General features: G+C 35.0%; 1 protein-coding gene across 3 annotated transcripts in view; it reads left to right on the forward strand.

The window, feature by feature from the left end:
* The first annotated feature begins 5,422 nt into the window (after window positions 1-5,422).
* The window catches only part of Hk (Hyperkinetic), a 232,227-nt gene continuing 215,053 nt past the window's right edge, over window positions 5,423-22,596 (forward strand). The window contains exons 1-5 of one of the 3 annotated variants that reach the window (XM_067785798.1): window positions 5,423-6,247; window positions 16,166-16,186; window positions 16,633-16,730; window positions 19,191-19,568; window positions 19,908-20,128. In XM_067785798.1, the coding sequence (XP_067641899.1) occupies window positions 6,085-6,247; window positions 16,166-16,186; window positions 16,633-16,730; window positions 19,191-19,568; window positions 19,908-20,128 (881 nt within the window). In that variant the 5' untranslated portion in view covers window positions 5,423-6,084. The remainder of the gene's footprint in view (window positions 6,248-16,165; window positions 16,187-16,632; window positions 16,731-19,190; window positions 19,569-19,907; window positions 20,129-22,596) is intronic. The other 2 variants (XM_067785796.1, XM_067785799.1) reach the window with 2 other exon arrangements.

The raw sequence follows: 22,596 nt of genomic DNA on the forward strand, positions 1-22,596 counted from the left end.
TGTTCATGAGATATTTACACTCACGGTGAGTGTAAAACATTTCCGAAGGTGACCTTGTTTTTGAGAAACTATTTCTAGTCTGTAAATAAGAAGTTTTTGGTATAACCTGCTGCTGGATTTGAACCTGGGGCCTTCGTTATGGTAAACAATCATACTGCCCTCATGGACCGGCCAGTTCAACCTAACCTAATCCACCCTCATACCACAGCCACCGTTATACTTAACGAAAACGTGAAGAGGGCGCCCGTTTTTGTACATGCGTACAAATTTAAGTATTTTTATTCTTTTTTTTTATCTATTTTTCGCACATAATTTCCCTCACCATATAAAATACATAGCATACACATACATACATCCAGATACATTATAAGCGCACGTGTAAACGATCATATGTGCGCTACCTTGTCGCAAATTAGTGTCGTCATTAGCCACTTGCAGGTAGTGGTCGGAATGTGCACAACGGGGCGTATACGTGATGTATTTGAGTATTTGAATGTTGTTGCCCCGCTGCCGATTTTTGATATTGTTTTGTATTTTTCATTCTGATTGTTTATTCGTGCGTATGTTAGTATCTCTTTTTTTATCATTTTAGCGTGTTTTTTTTTTTTTTTTTATTTATCTTATACCATATTTATTTTTACTTTAGTCACGTTTAAAATGCAAAATGGAAAGACCGTTATTTTAGTTCACGTTTTGCTACTGTGCGTTAACGATTAAAGTTCGTGTGAACAAAATATAGAGCAAGTCTTTAACGATAAATTTTCTTTTGTAAATATACTGAAGAAATTTTTTTGTTTTGATGTAAAACACATTAAATAATTAATGTTGTTTACTTCCAGTTTTTATGAATGGAATGTGTCATTGGCAACGTTTTTTTTTTTTTTTTTCTATACTCGAGCCTTCTTTGCTCCCACGCGAAAATCAATGTGCTAAATACAATCAACTTCTGTCGTTATCGTTAAAATATATATGACTATGCAATTTAAAAAGCGATAAAATACTGAAGTGATTAATCTTGGGGATGCCATAAACTAACGATAAATTTATCGATATTATTTTACTACAGAATTTTATCTTCTAAAAATGAGAGCTCTTTATATACAATGAAAACCACAAATGGCTTCTTATAACTAACTTAATTAGTTAATGCATATATTTACATATATCAATTACAACAAAATGTTTGATGTGTTAATACGAGGAAGCCCAGTGCAATGTGAATAATCATATGGATGAGTTGATATGCATCCCAACATACTAGAGGAGACTCAAAAAGTGCGCATAAATCAAATCAGAATAACAAAATCTTGTAACTAAGTAGGAGGGGTTAAATAGGATAAAGGAAAAGGCAATGAAGTGGAATAGAAATCGGATAGGTAAAATAAAGAGAAATAGAAGCAATCGAGGTAACGGAGAACGAAAAGCTGGAGAGAAAAGAAAGGGAAGATTAGGTAAAAGAGAGGGAGCAGGAATAGTGTTTTTCGATGGTAATGAGGATGTTGACGATCATTGTAACAGTAGATATATGGAAGAGGAAGGTTTGGCTATGTGTAGATGAAAGGCAATACTGAAAATGAATAAGGGTTTCGTTAAGTCTTTTATAAAGTAACTGTTTCATGACTTTAACCCTTTCAATGGCTAAACCAAACTAGCAGTGAAATAATTTTTTTAGGATAATATTCCCACCACTTAGGCCCTAAGAAAATATAAAAAAATTTCATTTGATTTTGACCTGCTCGGGTTACTTTTTTGTGGGTGGTCCATTATAATGGACACAGCAAGTCAAAGGTTGTAGAGCAATATTCAGCCAATGTTATAGAAAATGCTAATGCAAACCCATTTTGGCCCAATATTAGTGTATGGAGGAATGATATAACAGAAAATAAGGTTCTAATGAATGTTCCAACAAACGCTGCCGAATCGCATCCAGCATGGGTCTTACTTTGAAAAACTTATCTGAATTGTTCGGTGGTCGTGTAGTATCATCAAAAATATGAAGGTGTGTCCAAAGTTTGTAAAACCTTTTCTCACTCATATTGTCTCGGATATTTATAAATGCTTAGCAATCCGTGCAAAGCAAACAACTGCTGAATTTCGCTAGGTGTAGATGGCTGAAAGTTGGTCGTTTCATTTCGAACGGCGTACAAATTTGTATAGAAAGAAGCCATTTTGAAAAACGAATAATCTAAATAATTGTAAAAGTACTTGTATGGTGTATTCACCGATGCTACTCTATGAAGTGGTTGAATTTTCGGGGCATTATCAGTTGTTGTCATATTTCTCACATTTCGCCATTCGACTGTTCGGTTTTTCGTGCCTTTACACAAACATGGAATTTCGATAGTTGTACCTTCATCGTCATCAGTTGCTTGGGGTGCTGGGGCATCTACAGCAGCAGCATGAGGAGAACGTTTCGAAAAGTTTGCGTCACTATGCATATCTGATGTCACTAGTGTTCTATTACGCAGTACTTTCCGATCATGCTGCACTGCAATCAAAGTTTTCTTCGCATAATAGTCTTCATCTTCGCTTGAATCTCCTTCAGACTCCGATTCAAGTGGTTTTCTAAATGCAATTTAACTTGCCAGCATGTGAGTATCTGCTTCGCTACTTCACATAGATCTAGATCAGATACATTCTCGACTGCTTCTAGCAGTTCTTTATCAGTTAGTGGTCTCTTGTATTCCCATCTTCTCTTTTTTCTACTTTATCTTCCATGTCTAAAAGTCAAAACAAGCCTTAGTCTATTTCAAAATTAAACTTTGAAAAAAGTAATCAATCGGTTGGTCCTAAATAAATAGTATCTATATATGTACATATACCGTAAAAATCGATCAACTATAACTGTATTGGAGACAGCTGCACACACACCTTACACATATTACTTTATAAATATGTATATAAATAAATTAAATAATGTAATTGAAACACATAGAAGTTACAACAAAACTTACGAAAAAATTTAAAAAAATCAATAAAAAATTTATTGAATAACAACCGTTGCAACGGTTGAATGCTTTTGTCCATTATAATGGACAGGACATAGGCAGTTCTAGCTTAATTAGGTTTGCTATAAAGCAAAATCTAAAAATATGAAGCAAAGTAATTTTTAAAATTTTTTGAAGATGTGTCCATTATATTGGGCAAATCCAATGAAAGGGTTAATGTCCCTGACTATGGCCTAAGACCTTGAAATTAGCTATGCTTCGCGGTTAAAAGAAATCAAAGAAATTTGTTTAATTAAATAATGTAAAATCAGCGACTAGATATACCCAACATGTTGGCGCATTCGTGAGGAACCAGCAAGGGGTGTTAATAAATACACGTTAAAGGCCACAATAAAGACCACACATAGGCTGAATGTGTCCACTATGGACACAGAATTTGTTTGATAACCAAAGGAAATAATCCTAATTATGTTCCAGAACTTGTGATATAGAATAACTACATCGTCTTGGCAAGTACTAGAAGACTTTAGGACCTAGCTTAATTGCTGCTTCGAGATTACGGCAACTCTATCGTCTCTTAAAGCTGGAGCCTTGACTTGGCGAGTATAGGACACAAACACCGAACGTAGCTAATAAAACCCAAAAGTTTTGCTGGCTAGGTCATATTATGCGAATGGACGAAGACGCTCCGACCAAATAAGTATTTTAGTCGACACCATAGTTTGAAAGCAGAGGAAGGCGGCGATGTTCACCGAGTTGGGAGAGGTAGGTGGAGAAAGACTTGACCACGCTTGGTGCTCCCAATTGGCGTCAGCTATCGCGAAACAGTGACAACTGGCGTGACTTGTAACGAAGCGGCCAAAATCTTTTAGGCGGCTAAGCGCCAATTAATTAAAAATGATAATTGAAATTTGATTCAGACATTTGATATTCAAAACTATTCGTCCAAGGTATTGTTAACTTTGTTTTTTGAGGTCTGTGCCCAAGGTTAAGCATCTGAGCAAAAAACATTTCGTGGTGTCAACCAAAGCGATAAGAATGATGTAGATTATGGTTTCATATATCAAAATAACCCACTGCATGTTTTCTAATTTCGCTCACATTTTCATTCATCTTTAAGTACGTCACATACACATGCAACCGTTCTTAGAGTTAATGATAACAAGTAAGGACGGGACTGTCTTCGGCTGTGCCGAAGCCTTCATACATTTCATGAATGGGGCTGAACAATAATCTTATCCCGTTCGTAATCTCATAATAATCGGATGTATAAGATAAGAAATATATAGTTAACAGATCTACATACCTAAACGATTTTTAAGATAAATCTAAAATAAAAAATAGGTAGGTACTTTGTGTGAGGATGCAAAGCTTCACGTTTTTTGTGGTCTGCATGTAAAAACTATGACTACGAATCACGTATTTCAAAAGTATATGACATAAACGTAACCATTTGATGAAATTTGATGAATTTTGAAGCTTCTATCCGTAAAAAAGGGGCAAAAATGATAGTTTATATGAAGTATATAATATATATACAACCGATCTCTATCATTTTTTCAGCAAACAATATATGCTATATACGTAAGCATTTGGTGAAACTTGAAGCTTCTAGCTGTTAAAATGGGGCTGAAATCGCAAAAAAAAAAATATATATACTATATATACCACCATATATATACTATTTATACCACCGATCTGTATGATTTTTTCAGACAACAATATATGCTATATACGTAAGCATTCGTTGAGATTTGAATCTTCTAGCCCTTAAAATAGGGCAGTAATTACGAAAAGTTTCTTATCTGAACAATCGTTTGTGGGGGATATATACTATATATACGACCGATTTCATCAATTTTTTCAGGCAACAGTATGTGCAATATACGAAAGTATATGGTGAAGTTTGAAGCTTCAATCTGTTAAATTGAGTAAGATATTACAAAAATCCTCTTTTTCTGAAAAATCAGTTGTATGGGGGGTATATGCTATAGTGGTCCGATCCGGCCGGTTCCCACAAATGTCTAATCGGACACCCAAATACACCCGCTCACCAAATTTTATCAAGATATCTCAAAACATGAGGACTAGTTTGCATACAAACAGACAGACGGACAGACGGACATGGCTAAATCAACTCAGCTCTTCAACCTGATTATTTCGGTATACTTAATGGTGGGTCTATCTATTTTCCTTTAAGGACTTACAATTTTGGGTTTCGTGACGAAATTAATATACCATTTCATTTTCATGAAAGGTATAAAAATAGCTTTACAAGCATATGGGCATAGAGGATAGACAGCCAAACCCCACAATGCTAAACCATATAAATGCGAGAAAATGCCGACAAATTTGTTGGTGGCAGCTTACATTTACCGCAAATCTAGCAAATCTCTGACAGTTGTCGACTGTAATGACTGGGAAATGTTGCGTACAGAAGGGCAAAGGGCAAACAGCGGCTGTTTGTCAAGCAACTAAATATTTTGAGTGTTTCATACAAAGCTTGTTTATTGCGTGCTCTACGAAGTGTTGGCCCACAAAGCAACCATGACAATGTTAAATATGGACTCATCGTCTACTATTAGAATTTACTGTTAGCTCTGGCAAAACTATGTTGTGAGTTGATAGTGCCAAACATTTAGTCAGTACGACAGCTGCCCATAGACAAAGTAGCGGAATAAAAGTGCCGGTTGTGTGTATGAGTGATTCGCATTACCGTTAAAATCATACAGATCAGAATTTTATGACTAGTATATACAGCTATGGCCATTATAGCCAGAACAGCAATGATTCGAGCAAAAAAACTCGCGAGACGCAAATCGTTATTCAGTTCAATTTTTATTTGATTTCACATCGTAAAGCGAGCGCGCGCTGCCAACGTTGGACGCATTGATTTAACGGTGTTTTGTGTGTGAAATAAAACAAAAACAAAAAAAATTTGCAAACAAACAGAGATAATCATAGTGGGAAAAAGAAAATTGATGACGTGCATGTATAAAAAGAAAAGTCGCTGTGGTGTAGCGTGCAATGACGGAACTATTTTAAAAATATCATCTGATAATTTTATTTGATTTTTTTTTGCATAATTTTGTGTGTATTTTTTAAACAATCCAAGACTCTCTCTTTTAATAAAACAATGACTCCCCCACCGAAGCTAGCGAATTATTTAATGAGTGTCCGTTCCTCTCAACGTAAACATCCTCAAGATACGCCACAACAACCTACCCAACAACAAAATCAGCAATACAGACTTCTACAACAACAACAAGCCTACAGACAACATCGTAGCGCACACGATTGTAAGTAATAAATAAATATAATAAGATAATGATGCGACAATAAAAATTGTATTCTCTTGAATTATGATAGCTTGAAGATGAAATTTAAAAAAAAAAACAAGTAAGGAAGGCTAAGTTCGGGTGTAACCGAACATTAAATACTCAGCTGAGAAGGGAAAATCACCATGTAGGAAAATGAACCTATGGTAACCCTGGAATGTGTTTGTATGACATGTGTATCAAATGGAAGGTATTAAAGAGTATTTTAAGAGTGGGCTGTAGTTCTATAGGTGGACGCCATTTAGGGATATCGCCATAAAGGTGGAGCAGGGTGACTCTAGAATTTGTTTGTACGATATGGGTATCAAATGAAAGGTGTTAAAAGGTGTTTAAAAGGGAGGGTGCCTTAGTTCTATGGGTGGCCGCCTTTTCGAGATATCGCCATGGTAGGTGTCACACCCATTTTACAAAGTTTTTTTCTAAAGTTATATTTTGCGCCAACAAACCAATCCAATTACCATGTTTTATTCCTTTTTTCGTATTTGGTATAGAATTATGGCATTTTTTTCATTTTTCGAAATTTTCGATACCGAAAAAGTGGGCGTGGTTATAGTCCGACATCGTTCATTTTAAATAGCGATCTGAGATGAGTGCCCATACGAAATTTCATCAAGATACCTCAAAATTTACTCAAGTTATCGTGTTAACGGACGGACGGACATGGCTCAATGAAATTTTTTATCGATACTGATGATTTTGATATATGGAAGTCTATATCTATCTCGATTCCTTTATACCTGTGCAACCAACCGTTATCCAATCAAAGTTAATATACTCTGTGAGCTCTGCTAAACTGAGTATAAAAAATACTAAAGTTGAAAAATATATGTTACTCACAAAAATAAGTACACACTTGGTTTATGCTGAAGAATACTCAAAACACAGCTTAGTTGATCATTTTCGTCTAAAATATCGCAAATTTTCTAGCAGAAACCACATTCAAAAAAATGTCAAAGCTTACTTACAAAGGTAAGGAGAATTAATCAAAATTTCAAAAATTACCATCAAAATTTTCAAATCCAGAAAATTTTTGAGTATGCAGTTTTGTAGCCCAATAAATTCTAGTATAATAATATGCAAGTTAGAAATAGCTCAAAAATTTCCTGAAGTTTCAGAATTTTTTTCGGCGAGGGTGTTGAGAAATTTCTTCCATATATCGAATGAATAAAAATGCACATTATTATACTAAAATTTATTGGGCTACAAAACTGCATATTAAAAAATTTTTTAGAAATTCTGAAACAAAATTTGAAAATTTTGATGGTCATTTTTGAAATTTTGATTAATTCTCCTTACCTTTGAATAACGTTTGACATTTTTTGAATGTGGTTTCTGTTAGGGAATTTGCGATATTTTAGATGAAAATTATCAATTAAGCTTTGAGCCACTGCTTTTCAGTTTTTTTCAGCATAAACCAAGTGTGTACTTATTTTTGTACACAAAAATTTAGTATTGAATGGATTTTTATAGCCGGCGTGTACTTGATCACATGGATATTTTATCTTTGATTGTTTAACGGTTCTTAATAACGGTATAAAGGAATCGACATAGATATAGACTTTCTAATATGTTAAGAATTTTGATTGAGCCTTGTCCGTCCGTCGGTTACCACGATGGCTTGAGTAAAAATGGAAGTATTTTTACGAAATTTGATGTACTGTTGGGATCGAAACAATAACCACGCCTACTTTTTTGAAAAATGTCATAACTCATTACCAAAGATGGATAAAGTGATAAAAGTGTCAGTGGCTTGCAAGACGCCAAATAAAAATTCATACAAATTTTGTAAATTGAAATCCTATCGTAATTTGGTGAGAACTAATTCAGAATGTGGGTTGTATGAGGCCACGAAATCAGTGGACAGGTGCACGCACGTTATCACCTCTGTTGTGGACGCTGGCCACTAAGAAATTGCTCGATGAGCGACCCGTCAAGCTTACGGCTTACGCAAATGAAGTTGCAACTGTCACAAGTGGAACGTGCCTTCCAACAATTAGCTGCTTAATATGTCGGGCGCTTCGGAATATACATACCTGGGCATCTAATGTCGGGTTGACCGCCAATGCAGAGAAAAGAGATATGACCTTGTTTACTGAGAGGTTCAAGTTTCAAACTGGAAATACGTACGCTAGGAGGGCTGACTGAGCAGGAAAAAGCTTGAACAAAATATCTAGGAGTCATTCTAGACAGTAGGTTGGCGTGGAATCTCGGGAAGAAAAGGAATAAGGTACCGAATGCACTTTATGCCTTCAAAACAATGCTGGGGTGTACGTGGGGTCTATCGACATCTTTTCTCATTGCGTTTTTACAGCGATTCTGTAAGCAATTCCTTTATAAAAAAGAACATTCTCAAAAAATGTGAGCGCGTGTGCAGGCTATCAATTCTTAGTATTACGCGAGCCCTGAAAACAACCCGACGGCTGTACTGTATGCCATACTACACATTCCTGCATATACTGTAGACTTTAGGGAAAAAACAGCGCGTTAGCAACTGCAACGAGGCTCAGTGCCGCGGCGCAGCATGAGCGCAGATCTTATGAGCATTGTAGTATAGCTTCAATAATTACAGGACGAACAGAATACTAGCACGAACAGACTACCTGGGGTTCAACTCAAAGTAACATCAAACATTTTGAGAAAAAGGACTTTTTTTTAAATTAGAACAACGTTTTTCTAAGATGGGTTGCCGTGTCGCCCGTCGACAGTGATTTGCAAACACTCTGGGTGTATTTCTGCCATGAAAATCTTCTCAGTGAAAATTTAGCTGTCTTGCGAATGCCGTTCGGAGGTGGCATAAAACATGTGGGTCCCGTCCCGTCAATTTGTAGGGAAAATTAAAGAAGAGCACGATACGAATTGGAGGATAAGCTGAGTCTAATTCTCTTTGGAGATACACCGCGCCAGGTATTTTTTTTTCTTACTACCTGATTCCGTATCTGCGCTTCGAAGATGCTGTTAGGGTCACAAAAGAGGTGGATGGTTAGCGCAAGCGTTCCCAAATGGCGGACGACGCGATACACGTGTACACCGATGTCTGCAAACTAGTGGAAGGAGTAGCGCCTGCGGTAAACTATACTGATCCGGTAATAAGTAGATCCAACAAACTACCAGATCACTGTAGCGTTTTTCATGTTCTCGATAATAAATCGATAAGTTTTCGATATGCAATAGATAACTTTTTATAACATACTTGGATTATTTTCTACACCCGTTTAGTGTACGTCAGTTTTTTTTGCGCCCATTGTGCCAACATACTTACAAAAAAAATTGTGAATGATTAATGAATTGCAAATATTTCACACGTATGTATGTATAAAGCTTATGCATTATTAGCAAATATTTTTTGTTATGTCAATTCACACAATTGTGTGTGTACATATTTTAATTACTACCCTGCAAAAAATCATCCGATTAATCCCTAAAGTGGGTGATCTGCGATTGATCTCGTTTGTCTTTATTGGGGTGTAATTGATCCCCTCTAGTCCCTTTTGGGTACAGTTGGGATAACTCAGTTTCAAACTTATGTAGCAAATTTTAAGAAACAGTAAAAAGAACGAAAAAAGAAATGGGTAAAATAAAAAAAAATTGTATGGATATGAAACGAATTATTTCGCAAATATCCGGAGCCGCATACCGAGTTTAATATGCCGGTCTCCCAGGTTTCATTATCGCAGGATTTTTTTTTGTTATATTTTTCTACAATACCAATATAAAAAAGAAACTAAAAATAGTGCATTATAGTTAAAAAAATTTTAATTTTATTTAATTTAAAATCGGTAAGAATTCCTGTATGGATAAACAGAGGACTTATCCGGCAGTACTCGTAGGCGAAGAAAGAGTATCTATCGATAGCGCCCGTAGAGGTACGAAGAGGATCTGGCCGACAGTAATCAAAAATGAGGACCTGACCGAAATCACCCGTTGTGGAGACCTTGAACAATACCCCTTAAGGGTATAAATCAGAGTAGAAAGAGGATCTGTCCGCCAGTACCCGTATGGGTACAAAGAGGACCTGACCCACACTATCCATAGGGGTACAAGAGGCCCTGTCCGACAGTGCCCGCTCAGGTTTTTTGCGCCAATTTAATTTTAAAACTTCTTGTTTTTGTTTTTGTTTTTTTTTTAGTGTTTATTTATTTCGATGTTGATGATCTTATATACTAAAATAAGCAATAGTTTTCATTTAATAATACAATTATACAATGACTCTAGACGAGTTCTCATGTACTTGGCATGCTACATATGATATAATATAACATTTTATTAGTTGATAACACTTATGTGTAACCGCTTTAACTTAAAGCATGTATGAACTATGATTATGTCGCAAAGAAAAAAAACATTAAAAAACAATGCCTGATTAAATATATTTAATAAAAGATAAAATTAAGTAGGGAAAAGTTATGTCGCATGTCCGGCATGAGCAGGTGTTGTGGTTATATGTGATTTAGCCACAGGCATTGTCTTATGATGGAAGATGCTTCTAGTTTGTCTCTGGTAGAAATATATGTATTAAAACGTTTGTTTTCTGTGTTAATTGTTTTCGAGGTGATTATTTTCATATTCGCTCTTCTAAAAATGTTTGATAGATTATCGGTATGTGATCTTTATTTTGTATAAATAAATTCCTGTCAAGGTAAAGGAATGATACTGGGGGTGTAAATCCATTTCTAACTGTAAGGGAAAAGTATTCTTCGCTTTCATAGAAGGGTGCACTTATCAGTGTGTTATTGTCATTGTTAAGACAGCGTAGTATATATCTCCTTGTCAAATTTATTATGTGGCAGTCAATTCTCGGTACTTTTGCTGTATTATAGACCTTCGCATTCGAAATGTATTTTGTATAATTACTATATGCTGACCTGTACAAGGAAGTACAGGATCTCAAAATTTTACGTTCAAATTTGCTCGGTCTTTCCATGTATGATGGGGATATGTTAAACCAAATCTGGCATCCATACGTAATTATAGGTCTTAAAAGTGTTTGATACATAATGGATTTGAGCCTTTTATCCAAAAAATTTGTCGAGAACATTTTTTATAAGCATGGGACGGCTTAGTAGTTTTCGTTATTTGCTAGTTAATGTGATCGTTATAGTATAAAAATTTATCCAGATATATACCAAGGTATTTGACTCTCTCGGATTGTTTAATTATGAGATTGGATTGGTTCGAAATAATTTGGAACTTTTTCCAATTTTTTTTAATATCGCGGGTTCGAATCGAGCTCAAGGCCTAACAATAATTTTTTATCATTATTATTGTTATGATAAATTTTTTCTTAATTGAAAAAATTTTTAAATTAGAATAGAAGAAAGAAAAAATTTTAGACAACTGCCAAAGCTCGTTGTATAGATCCATTTCGGGAACTGCTAAATTCCTTCATCGGCAACGTTTAGGCGCCGCTGCTATAACCATTCAGCCATCACAGCGGTTTTTTGTTTGTCTTCATTACATCCCAGAGCACGGGGAAAAAGTGTCAATAAAAATATGACACTATGGCAGCATTGCCAACAAACAAGTCCAATTTTCACAGCCATTCTGCAACAGATGTCGCAGTGTTGTGAATATCAATTGACACGAACCAGAATAGAAGTAGGATTAATGAGGACAAACAAAAAACCGCTGTGATGGCTGAATGGTTATAGCAGCGGCGCCTAAACGTTGCCGATGAAAGAATTTAGCAGTTCCCGAAATGGATCTATACAACGAGCTTTGGCAGTTGTCTAAAATTTTTTCTTTCTTCTATTCTAATTTAAAAATTTTTTCAATTAAGAAAAAATTTATCATAACAATAATAATGATAAAAAATTATTGTTAGGCCTTGAGCTCGATTCGAACCCGCGATCTTAAAATCAGTAGGCCGATATAACAACAAAAATTGTTAATTTTTTTTAATGTTTGAGTTGCATTTTTAGATAGAGGGGCGAAACAGAACAGTTTCACATTTGTTAGCGTTTACTTTGAGTTGCCAATCTATTGTATATTTTTCGACAGTATTGTATTTACTCTGGACATTTGTGTTTATGTTAGTAATTGAACTATCTGAGTGATAAATGTTAAAAATTCTTTAGCGGTGTTGGTGAATTATGGTCAGTTGTGGTCTGGTAAAGTCAAATCCGACAACCAAAAAATATCAATCCCTTTAGAGATAAAGTTTTGTCGGAACAAAACGCATTTTGTCGACAATTCATAATTTGGCCTTCGGCTGGTTATGCCAAAGCGAGCCATAAGGCGAGCGCATAAACACAAAAACCGCAGACGTTTATGAAGCCATCAAATAGAAGCATTCCAAAGTAGAAGGCTCAGTAGCCATGCCACCGGCCATTGTAGAAATTGTAAAAATCAAAAAGGAATCCCCATTATCAACTTTGTAGTTTTATAATGTTCCTTTATTATCTCTACTGCATTAACATTTTGCGGCGGATTATTAACACTTGCTTTACGGTTCTTATTTTGGAGATGTTTTTATTTTCAAATTAACATAACCATTATTGATAAATTCATTCATCTTCTGATTGCATCGAGCAAAATGTTCTATTACTGCACCAGGTAAAACTTTTCTCTTCTGCATTTGGATTACTGTTTTCGTCTTTTAACACAAGAAAGCGTCCACTATCATTAGAGTATCATTCTAGTACCATTGTGGTTAAAAATGCGACTGGTCCCTATTTGAGTTCTTATTGATATGTTCCCATATGGGTCCAAAGGGTTTGGTCCTATAGATCCATTTTGGGTATAAATGGGTACAATTAGTCTCTTCATAGGATATGCTCAAACAAAAGGTAACAATTCAACTCATACAAAGACTAGACTCATCCCGGATTCATACTAACTAATCGCATTTTTTGCAAGATAATTATTCATTCAATTTATGATGCTTGAAGCGTACAATTTATATAAAATTTATTTATGGCAAATACGCTCGATTGACCAAAAATATCAAAAATAGAAGAAAGAATACGTGCATTAATCAAAAGCATATTAAAATATACAATCAAACTTTCAATGCACACTCTTACTGAAACAATATCCTTTGGGAAACCAAGTCACACGAAATTAATTGCCTAAGTCTGATTTATGATGTGGCGAGTTATTTGGTTTGATGAAAAGGCAGTAGTGCTCAAAATTTAGCTAAATTTTTGAACTTTATTCTCCAGATATTTATATTTTATGCATTTGAAAATGTTGATGGGGCTTTGCCGGATATAGATCCGGTATGTTCCGGTAACAAAGCACCATTAAGGTACTAGCCCGACCATCTCGGGACCGATTTATATGACTACATAAAACCTTCTAGGCCAACCCGCCCCCCATCACCTATTTCCATGAAGGATTTGGGGTCACCACAGCCTCGGCTGCTAAATATGTGTATGATATATTCATATTTGTTTATTTATTTATTTATTTAAGTCAATGGTTTACAAACCTTTCAGACTAAGAATTAATATTTAAAAAATTTATGAATAGTACAAGCATAGTATTTTTACTTCAAACTATAATGTTTCAAAATCAGAGAGAGTTTTTATCTTTTTGAATATCTTTAAGTCGTCGGCATAAAGAAGATGTTCGCACGCTGTAAAGCACTTTGAGAAATCACTGATGAAAATAACAAAAAATGGAGGATCAAGAATACTTCCTTGAGGAGCCCCAGAGGTTGCTCTATGTGAAAATGATTCTACACCATCAACAACCACAAAGTTAACTCTGTGTGTTAGATATGATTTCAACCAGGCTAAAAATGATGAGTGAGATCCAAATAACTGTAGTTTGTGAATTAGTAAGGTATTAGATACTCTATCAAATGCTTTAAATAGATCCGTATAGATGGAATCGACTTGTAAACCATCTGCAAACGCCGAGATGCAGTAATTGAAAAAAACAGCAAGATTAGTAACTGTAGATCGACCTGGTATAAAACCATGTTGGGACTGCAATATGTATGGTTTGATAGCAAATGAAAGCTTTGAGCTAAAGATCTTTTCAAACAATTTGGCAATATTATTTATTTTAGAAATTCGTCCATAGTTCGATGCATCATTTTTACTCCCAGATTTAAAAACTTGCCACTCATCCAAAAAGTTACCTGATCTAAGGGACAAATTAAATAAGAATAGTATTGATTCCACCAATGATGAAATGCATTGCTTGAGAAAGAATGCAGATAATTGATGCACATCTATTTGCTTAGAACACTTTAAATATTTTATGGTCGATGATGTCCGTTAACACTAAAGAACCAAAGTCAAGCGGAGATGAAATAAACTGAACACTCGAGACATCATCCGGTATGCCGTCATGAACAAAATTAGATCCAAAAAATTCGGCAAACAAATTTGCACTCTCAAAAATAGTATTTGATTTTTTATCATTGTAAGATATTGAGGCCGGGATAATCGAAGACGAACATTTTGAGTTAATAAAACTCCAAAATGCCTTGAAATTTGATTTAATATTACTTTCGAATCCTAATAAATAGTTTTTTTAAAGAAATTTATTAAGGAAGTTATACTCCACCATGCGTTTCATTACATCATTTTATGTTGCAAATTTCCAGAAGTTTTATAAAACTTATAGAATTTATTGCGTAGATTCTTGAGCTTTTTTAATTGTCTATTATGCCATGGAATTTTATAAACACCACGTGAAAAACGGGGAATATTTTCCATAGAAATTTTAACAATTTTACTCGTAAATATATCAAAACATTCAGTAAGACTACGATCCGCGAATAAGGTTAACCATTCCTCAGATATGATAAGATTATTAATTCGATTGAAATCACAACGCGCATAATTAAATTTAGGAGTAGTATCTCCGCGATGGCTACGATATTTGTAAAGTTCTAGTTCCATAATAAGTGGAATAGGGTGCTTAAGTATCAGTGGGAGATATGGGATCGAGAGACTTATGTATTTAAAATTTTAAATCAGGACTAATAAAGATTAAGTCCATCCTATTAAGATCATCATCAGAAATGATTTATTTGCAAAAGTTGTAAGCTAAATAAACCATCAATAAAAAATATTTCACTCGCACTATTTACATTGCTAGGAATGAGCGTATTATCATCTATATGATTAGACCACACTATTCTACTTAAATTAAAATCACCCAGTATACACAATTGGGCATTTACATTTGGCATATTTGAATTTAGGATATTATCTATATTATCAAAATATAAACTATCAGAACTATTAGGTGGAATATAAGACACACAGATGAAAAGTAAATCATCCTCACTAGAAATCTGCAGCTATATATTTTTACATCAGTCACCTCTTTCTTCTCAATGAGCCTACCTCGACGTTTGGTTTACATTGATAAATGTTGTGTCTTGGGACTCTATACCATCAAAACAAGCCTCCCAGATACTCATCCGCAATTTCATGATATTGTTCCAGATCTTCAATGATCTCAGCACTATGTTGTCATATTCCTTAGATGTACTCCGAAGATCAAGCCATTTAATTGTGTTGACTAAAACGTTTCCATTTTCTCTCAGGAAAATGAAATAAACCCTTCACCAAAGGGAAATACAGACCGCAGGCGTTATTTTCCTTCACGTTACTTTATATTACAGAAAGGCATTAATGTAGTATTTTTAAAATGATACTGAAAAAAATCATTTCTGCTGAAAAGTCAAGAAGCAACACTAAAATTAGCGAGGACGAGTATTGTCTGGTTTTTTCACGTCATGTCACCTCCACTCATTCGTCAGCCCAAAGCCCTATAATTATAACTATTTATGGAGCGTTGAATTTTATTTAAAGAAAAAAAAAATTACATATAAGTGAATTTAGTAAATAAAAGTTATTTGCATAATTATTTTTTCAATAATTATTTTCCTTTTCATTACTATTTTCATTGAGTCAGCTGACACAAAAAGCGCCGTAGGTAAGCAAATTAGCGAAGTTGAGCCAAATAGTCATTAGTTAAGTAAGTTATTTAGCTCCAAACACCTCCAATAGTTAAAGTTTATAAATTTATAACAAATTTAATTGTATCTGTGAACTAAAACTTATTGATAATAATAAAGAATTTGAGTTTTCATCTTTAGTTTCAATGCAGATCAATATTTTTGCATGTAGTTAATTTCTTAAAAAAAAAAATTTGCTTAAATTAAAATTTTTTTTGTACTTTTGAACCTTTATCTACATTAGCATGGCAATTTTCCAATCCTTGACTTGAACGTATTTCGCATGAAACTTTTTGTAATAAATGCAACTTTCTGTACTTTATTACATTTACTTTAAGAGAATGGTTATTTTTAAACTTTATTACAGTTAAACATTCTAAATAAATTTGTTCAATAAAAAAAGTTAATTCAAATTAAATTACAGACAGCAAAACATCGCAAACGGACGAAGAGAAACAGCGCGACCGCCAACGTAACGAACGCGAAGCCAAAAAAGAAGAGCAGGACGCCATCAATTACAAGGTGAGTGAAAAATGAGAAAAGCGGACATGCTTTTTATGTATATGGGTTATTTCATGCCAACTCGCACTAAGTATGGAATTTGCATCAGCGATTTTGCTGAAATTTAGTTTGATATTTTTTGGGAGAGGATTAAACAGTTTTTTAATTTCAATTATTTAATCAGCCTTATGAAAAAACTTCTATGTAAACATTAAAAGTTTTAAGGAAACAACAAAATTAACCCGCATTGTCTCATTGTTCGATTAATTACTTACTTTTTTAATTGGTGCTTAACGGTTTAAATGCTAATGGCCGTCCAACAAGGTGCGCCAGTCGCTTCTTCGCTCTGCTAATTGGCGCCAATTGGTCACACCAAGAAAATATACATCGTTTTCCGACTGGTCTTTCCAGCGGAGTGGGAACCGCTTTCTTCCTCTGCTTCCATAGGCGGGTTCTTATAAAAATATTTTCTTAGTCGGAGCGTCATCTTTTATTTGCATAACATAGTCTACCCAGCGTAGCACCTGCATTTTAATTCGCTGGACTATGTTGATGTGTCCGTAAAGCTCGTACAAGTCATCATTCAATCTTCTTCTGTACTCGCTGTCGCCAAAGCGTAGAGATTCGCTGCCAGAGCCGCTTCATCTGATGATGTAATATTGTGTTTTTTGGTTATTCACAGTGATACATTTTTGTTTTAAAATGTTTTCCCGCTATTACTAAAATCGTTTAGTGTGATTTATTGTCTATGCTTTTTTAACTGGTATTTTGCGACCGAAATAATTTTCGGGGTTAACATTATATAAACTTAACATTAGGTCTTATAAGGGTCTACAAATAATTGTTGGTAGCCAAACTTTAAACCAGAAAACAATACTACATCTTAATCATTAATATGTTGGTTCATTTATGGACCATTTCAAGAACCAGGTTTGTTCGTTATACATGATCATTTCGATACTTCTCTGTAGTTATATTGGAATCATTCCACGACTTTTTGAGATCAATTCAGGATTGCTTTAGGCAATATTTTCGGATCGATTTGAAAATGTAACATTTTGCAAGTACTTTCACGATTATTTCGGGATAATTTCGGGACTATTTCGAGGATCATTTCGGGGCTATTTGGAGATCGTTAATCATTTTAGAATTATTCCGGAGTCATAACGAAATAGTTATAATATTATGTTAGCGAATATTTCGAAATGATTTTGGTACTATTTTGAGTTCATTTAATAGTATCCGGAAAAATTCATCATTGGTTTCATGTGGTCGTCAACAGATTTCGTTATTTCATTAACCGTATATATAGTGGAAAGGGTTACAAATTACAAATCTCATATCTCTAATGGCTTTTGATTTAGGGCTTGCAAAACTTTTAAGTTTTTTCCTTTCAAATGAAGACGATGCTACACATATTTCCCAAAATTTTACCAAATTTTTTATTTGGCGGCATAAAGTCAACCCAAACATGAAGTTTCGCCACTTTGTCAGAATTTAGTAATGAATCATCACAATTATTTAATTTTTGTAGATTTTCGATATCGAAAAAAAGGGCGTGGCTATTGTTCAATTTCGCCCATGTTCAATATCAATATACTCTGGGTCAAAATAATCTGGAATATCAAATTTTATAAAGATACATATGTCAAGTTAATGGTCGAACGGACGGACGGTCGGACGCACATGGAACAATCAAACATTATTTTCGATGCCCATAATTCCGACTTACAGAAGCCAATACCTATCGTGATTCTTGTAAGCCATTATAAACAACCGTTATCCATTCAAAGTTATAAAAACCCTGGTGTACAAATACACGCTGGATATAGAAACTTAAATACCTTTTCAAAGACCGTGTACTCTTCTTCACACGGATACCAACTGTGTATATTAAGAACTCTGTACTTTTTTAAAACATGCTACATTTTCGGGTGAGGTTACTTTTTTGAGAACTGGATATTTGCACTTTCCTAGAACAAAGTACTTTTTAAGAACCGAAAAATTGTCAGAGCTGGGTCCTTTTTGAAAATTGGTTTCTTTTTAAGACCAGATACTTTTTTATAGCCGTGAACTATTGCGCATTCGTTACCGGATTCGGGTTGTTTTTCTCATCTTGGTGTTTATTTAGAACCGGCTACTTTGTAGAACCGGGTAGTTTTATACACCTGTTTTAAAGCGTACAAAACAGTGGCAAGAAATCAAAGGATGGGATGAGTTGGCGAGAAATGTCCCTTACATAAAATGGAAAAAGATAGAGAAAGGAAAAAAAGTAAAAAATGAATTGCTTTAACAGCAAACGCGCTCATGTAAACGTCCTTAATAGAAAATTTATTGTATTTTCACAAACAGACGTTTTCACATGCCAGTCACTTACATATTCCTACACTCCTACTTGCCAGAACTACTCAATAAATACCAACAAACATGTTTAAACTTTTCATTTTCCTTTCCCGTTTTTCTTCTATTTTGTGTTGATAGCGTGACAAAGAGGCACGTGAGGCGCGTTTGCTTGATTTGGAAATACGCCGGCAACGGAAAAGCGAAGAGCATAATAAACAACATCAGCTACAACAACAACAACTGCATCAACAACAGCTTGCAGAGGGTGGACCAAGCGAGAAGAGTCCACCTACAACATCGGGACAATCCCAACAGCAACAGCAAGAACATCAGCTTCAACAACAACAAATACAACCACCTTTGCCTGACGGAAGTAGCAGTAGCGGCACCACAGCGCCACGCATCCAAACCCCACCAGATCGTTCGTGTCCACCAGCATTTCGCAGTCGGTCTATTGAAAAGGAGTTACTACACGAGCGCAAAAGGTATTCGGCGCCGGAAACAGCCGAAATCAAGGTGAGTGAATGAGTGAGTGTGAAGCGTGTGCATGATTGTGGCTAGGTTATGTTGAAATATAAATGAAGGTGTGAGTATGTGTGCAAGTGTGTTTGTAGCGTGTTTGCAATTTCCGCTCGTTCATCGCAATTTGGATGGACAGCTCATTAAAGTGCCAACAATTTTGGTTTTATGGTTTTATATTGGCTTGCGACTTCATACTTCGTTTGTCTAGCGAATTTTGCTTTTTTTAATTTCAATTCGTTAGGCTGGCCAATAGCGATTTTATTTTCATTTCCTCTTTAAAATATTTTTTATTATTAATATTTTATTTTTGCTTTTCCGTTTCCGTTTTTTCAGGAGGGTATAAGCACGACACCATCACCGCAGGCTCTCAGTGGACCGCCGGTAGCCACACATCATTCGGTGGTGGCGGGCCCTCCGGCAACAGCAGCAGCTGCTACAGCTGCTATAATCCCAATATTACCGCTTGGAGTTGTCACGCTACGTGATGACTCCACGGAATCTGAGCAATCCGTGACGTGCACGCAGGCCCAGCCAGATGCATATCATCGCATTATGTAAGTACAAACATTTTAGGTATTAATATTTTGGCTTTAAGCCCATATGAACTCTTAACGGAAATTGAGTAAAATTAATTTCGTTTGCGGAAGTGGACTCTAATTTAATTTATAAAACCAATACACTTGCTGGCTGACGACTAATATGAGAAATCAATGTGGGTATATTAACAACGTTGTCTTCTGTCCCATTTGCAAAGAAAAGATTGCTTGAAGCACAGTGCACGTACCATAATTTAATTTATTATATTTGTATATAAGATTGTTCCATTTATTGAGTTACTAACGTAGTACTCCAAATTTGTGAGGAAAATATTTCAAACCTAATACATTTGAAGAAAATAATCTCAAATCGCGAAAGGAGCCCTCTAAAACATACATAAAACTATATTTATAGTTGCACTTTCAAACTTAGTAAGTCGTTTTGTAATAAAAATAGGGTTTCGTGACGAAAAGGCGTGGCGAATATAGCCGAAAACGCCTACAATTTAAAAAATTCTGAGAACGGCCTTAGATTCGGTGGCCCTAAGGCTTTTAGAAAAAAATCTGCCCATTTATTGTTCTAAAATTTGCTGCCTGTGTAATCATCGATCATTGTTTGAAATATTAGCGTTGATGCTGTTGAATTGAGTGTTTTGCCTTATGAAATGGCAGTGACTACTCAAGAACTGCCATCACATTTGTTTTTAAAATTTCTTACGGGAATACAAGTAAATTGGTCCGCAAGAAAAAAAAGGAGTGAGTATCAATTACTCGAGAAGTACGACGTGTAAACTTACAAAAATGAATAGGAACAAGCTTTTTGAGAAGAACTTCTTTCCACTTCTTATCGGTAACAACCGATATCGAGTTGTGGTTTTATTATCGATTTATTATCAATAGCGAATGATTATCGTCGTGTTATCGGTTTATTATCAGCTTATTATCACCGAGTCGCTGACATCTTTTTAATTCCTTACCGGCTTATTATCGGCAACTTACAGGTCGATTGAAACTTGAAGTTTTGTCGATATCTGTTTCATAGCAAATCGATGAGTTGTCGAAATCAAATTTATAACACGCGAAAAAATTGGTAATATTCCGATAAGAAACCCACAACTTTTTGATAACATCCCGATAACTTTTTCATAACTTATCTATAGTTTTCCGATAGATAATCGATATATTTATATTATATATCCATACATTTTCGATAAAAAGTCGCCAACATCCCGATAACAAATTGGTTCGACAACAAATCAATCACTTTTTGATAACATAGCTATAACTTTCGATAAGTATTCGATAAAAAACCGATTATCTTTTCGAAAAGATATCAATAACTTTATTATAAAAAACCAAAAAAAAAAAATTGCTAACTCGTCGATAACAAATTTGTAATAATTCAGTAACAAACCGACAACTTTTCGATAAAAAGCCGATAATAGATTTTCCGTAACGAATCGATAACACGCCCATAAAAACAGATGACATTTCGATAGATAATTGAAAACTTTCCCACCGATAATCCATACATTTTCGATAGCTAACCAATTACTATTCGATTGTTAATCGATAACATTTCTATAATATGCCGATAACGAATTGGTAATATTCAGATAATAAATTGACAAGTTTTTGATAACATATAGATAACTTGTCGCTAAATAACCTATAGTTTTTCTATAGTAAATCGATACTAAATTCATGAATTTTCTATAAGAAACCGATATCTCGTCTTCGATGTTGGTGGTCCTTTCCTGGAAATAGATCCGGTACGTTTCGGTAACAAGCACCATCAAGGTACACACCCGTCCATTAATATGATCACATTGAACCTTCAAGGTCATCAAGCCCACCCCCTAGTTTCATGAGGAATTTGGGGTTGCCAGAGCCTCTGCTGCTAAAGTATATAATTCGACACCGGTGGGTAAGGCTGACAATTGCGTTGGAGAAGCTATAAATTGCGCTGGAAATCTCATAAAAATCATTGCTTTAATTGAATCTTGAATAATTTGGGTACTTTAAACGCGTCTTACGACAGACGTACCTACCGCAGGTACATTTTAAGCTCCCTCGCCTATTGTTAACCTCTGTAATCGAGTGCAAACTTAAGATTTTGTAACGAATTTACTGAAATTCCGGTTATCTGTAACCTTCTACTAACGTTCGTATCGCTAAACTGTTGAATAAATAACTCCAATATTCAATAATGCAAAATGGTCTTTATTAGAGTACTTCACAATAACACTTATACTTCGCAACTAATAGCGTGCTTAAATCAAACTGATTGCCCATGCCTCAGCTGATGCTGCTTCTATACTCTTCGGTTTCCTCGTCGGCATACTTCTAGGCGTTTCTCCTTCTAGAATTTACTACTTGTTTACCAGCTATAAACTACAGATGCACGTTTATAGCTTCTCATATGCGCGCGTATATGTGAGTGATACTTCGACCGATGATTGCATACTTTTATGAGCATCTCAGAT

The sequence above is a fragment of the Eurosta solidaginis genome, chromosome 4 (assembly GCF_040869045.1).
Source record: "Eurosta solidaginis isolate ZX-2024a chromosome 4, ASM4086904v1, whole genome shotgun sequence".
Taxonomy (NCBI): domain Eukaryota; kingdom Metazoa; phylum Arthropoda; class Insecta; order Diptera; family Tephritidae; genus Eurosta; species Eurosta solidaginis.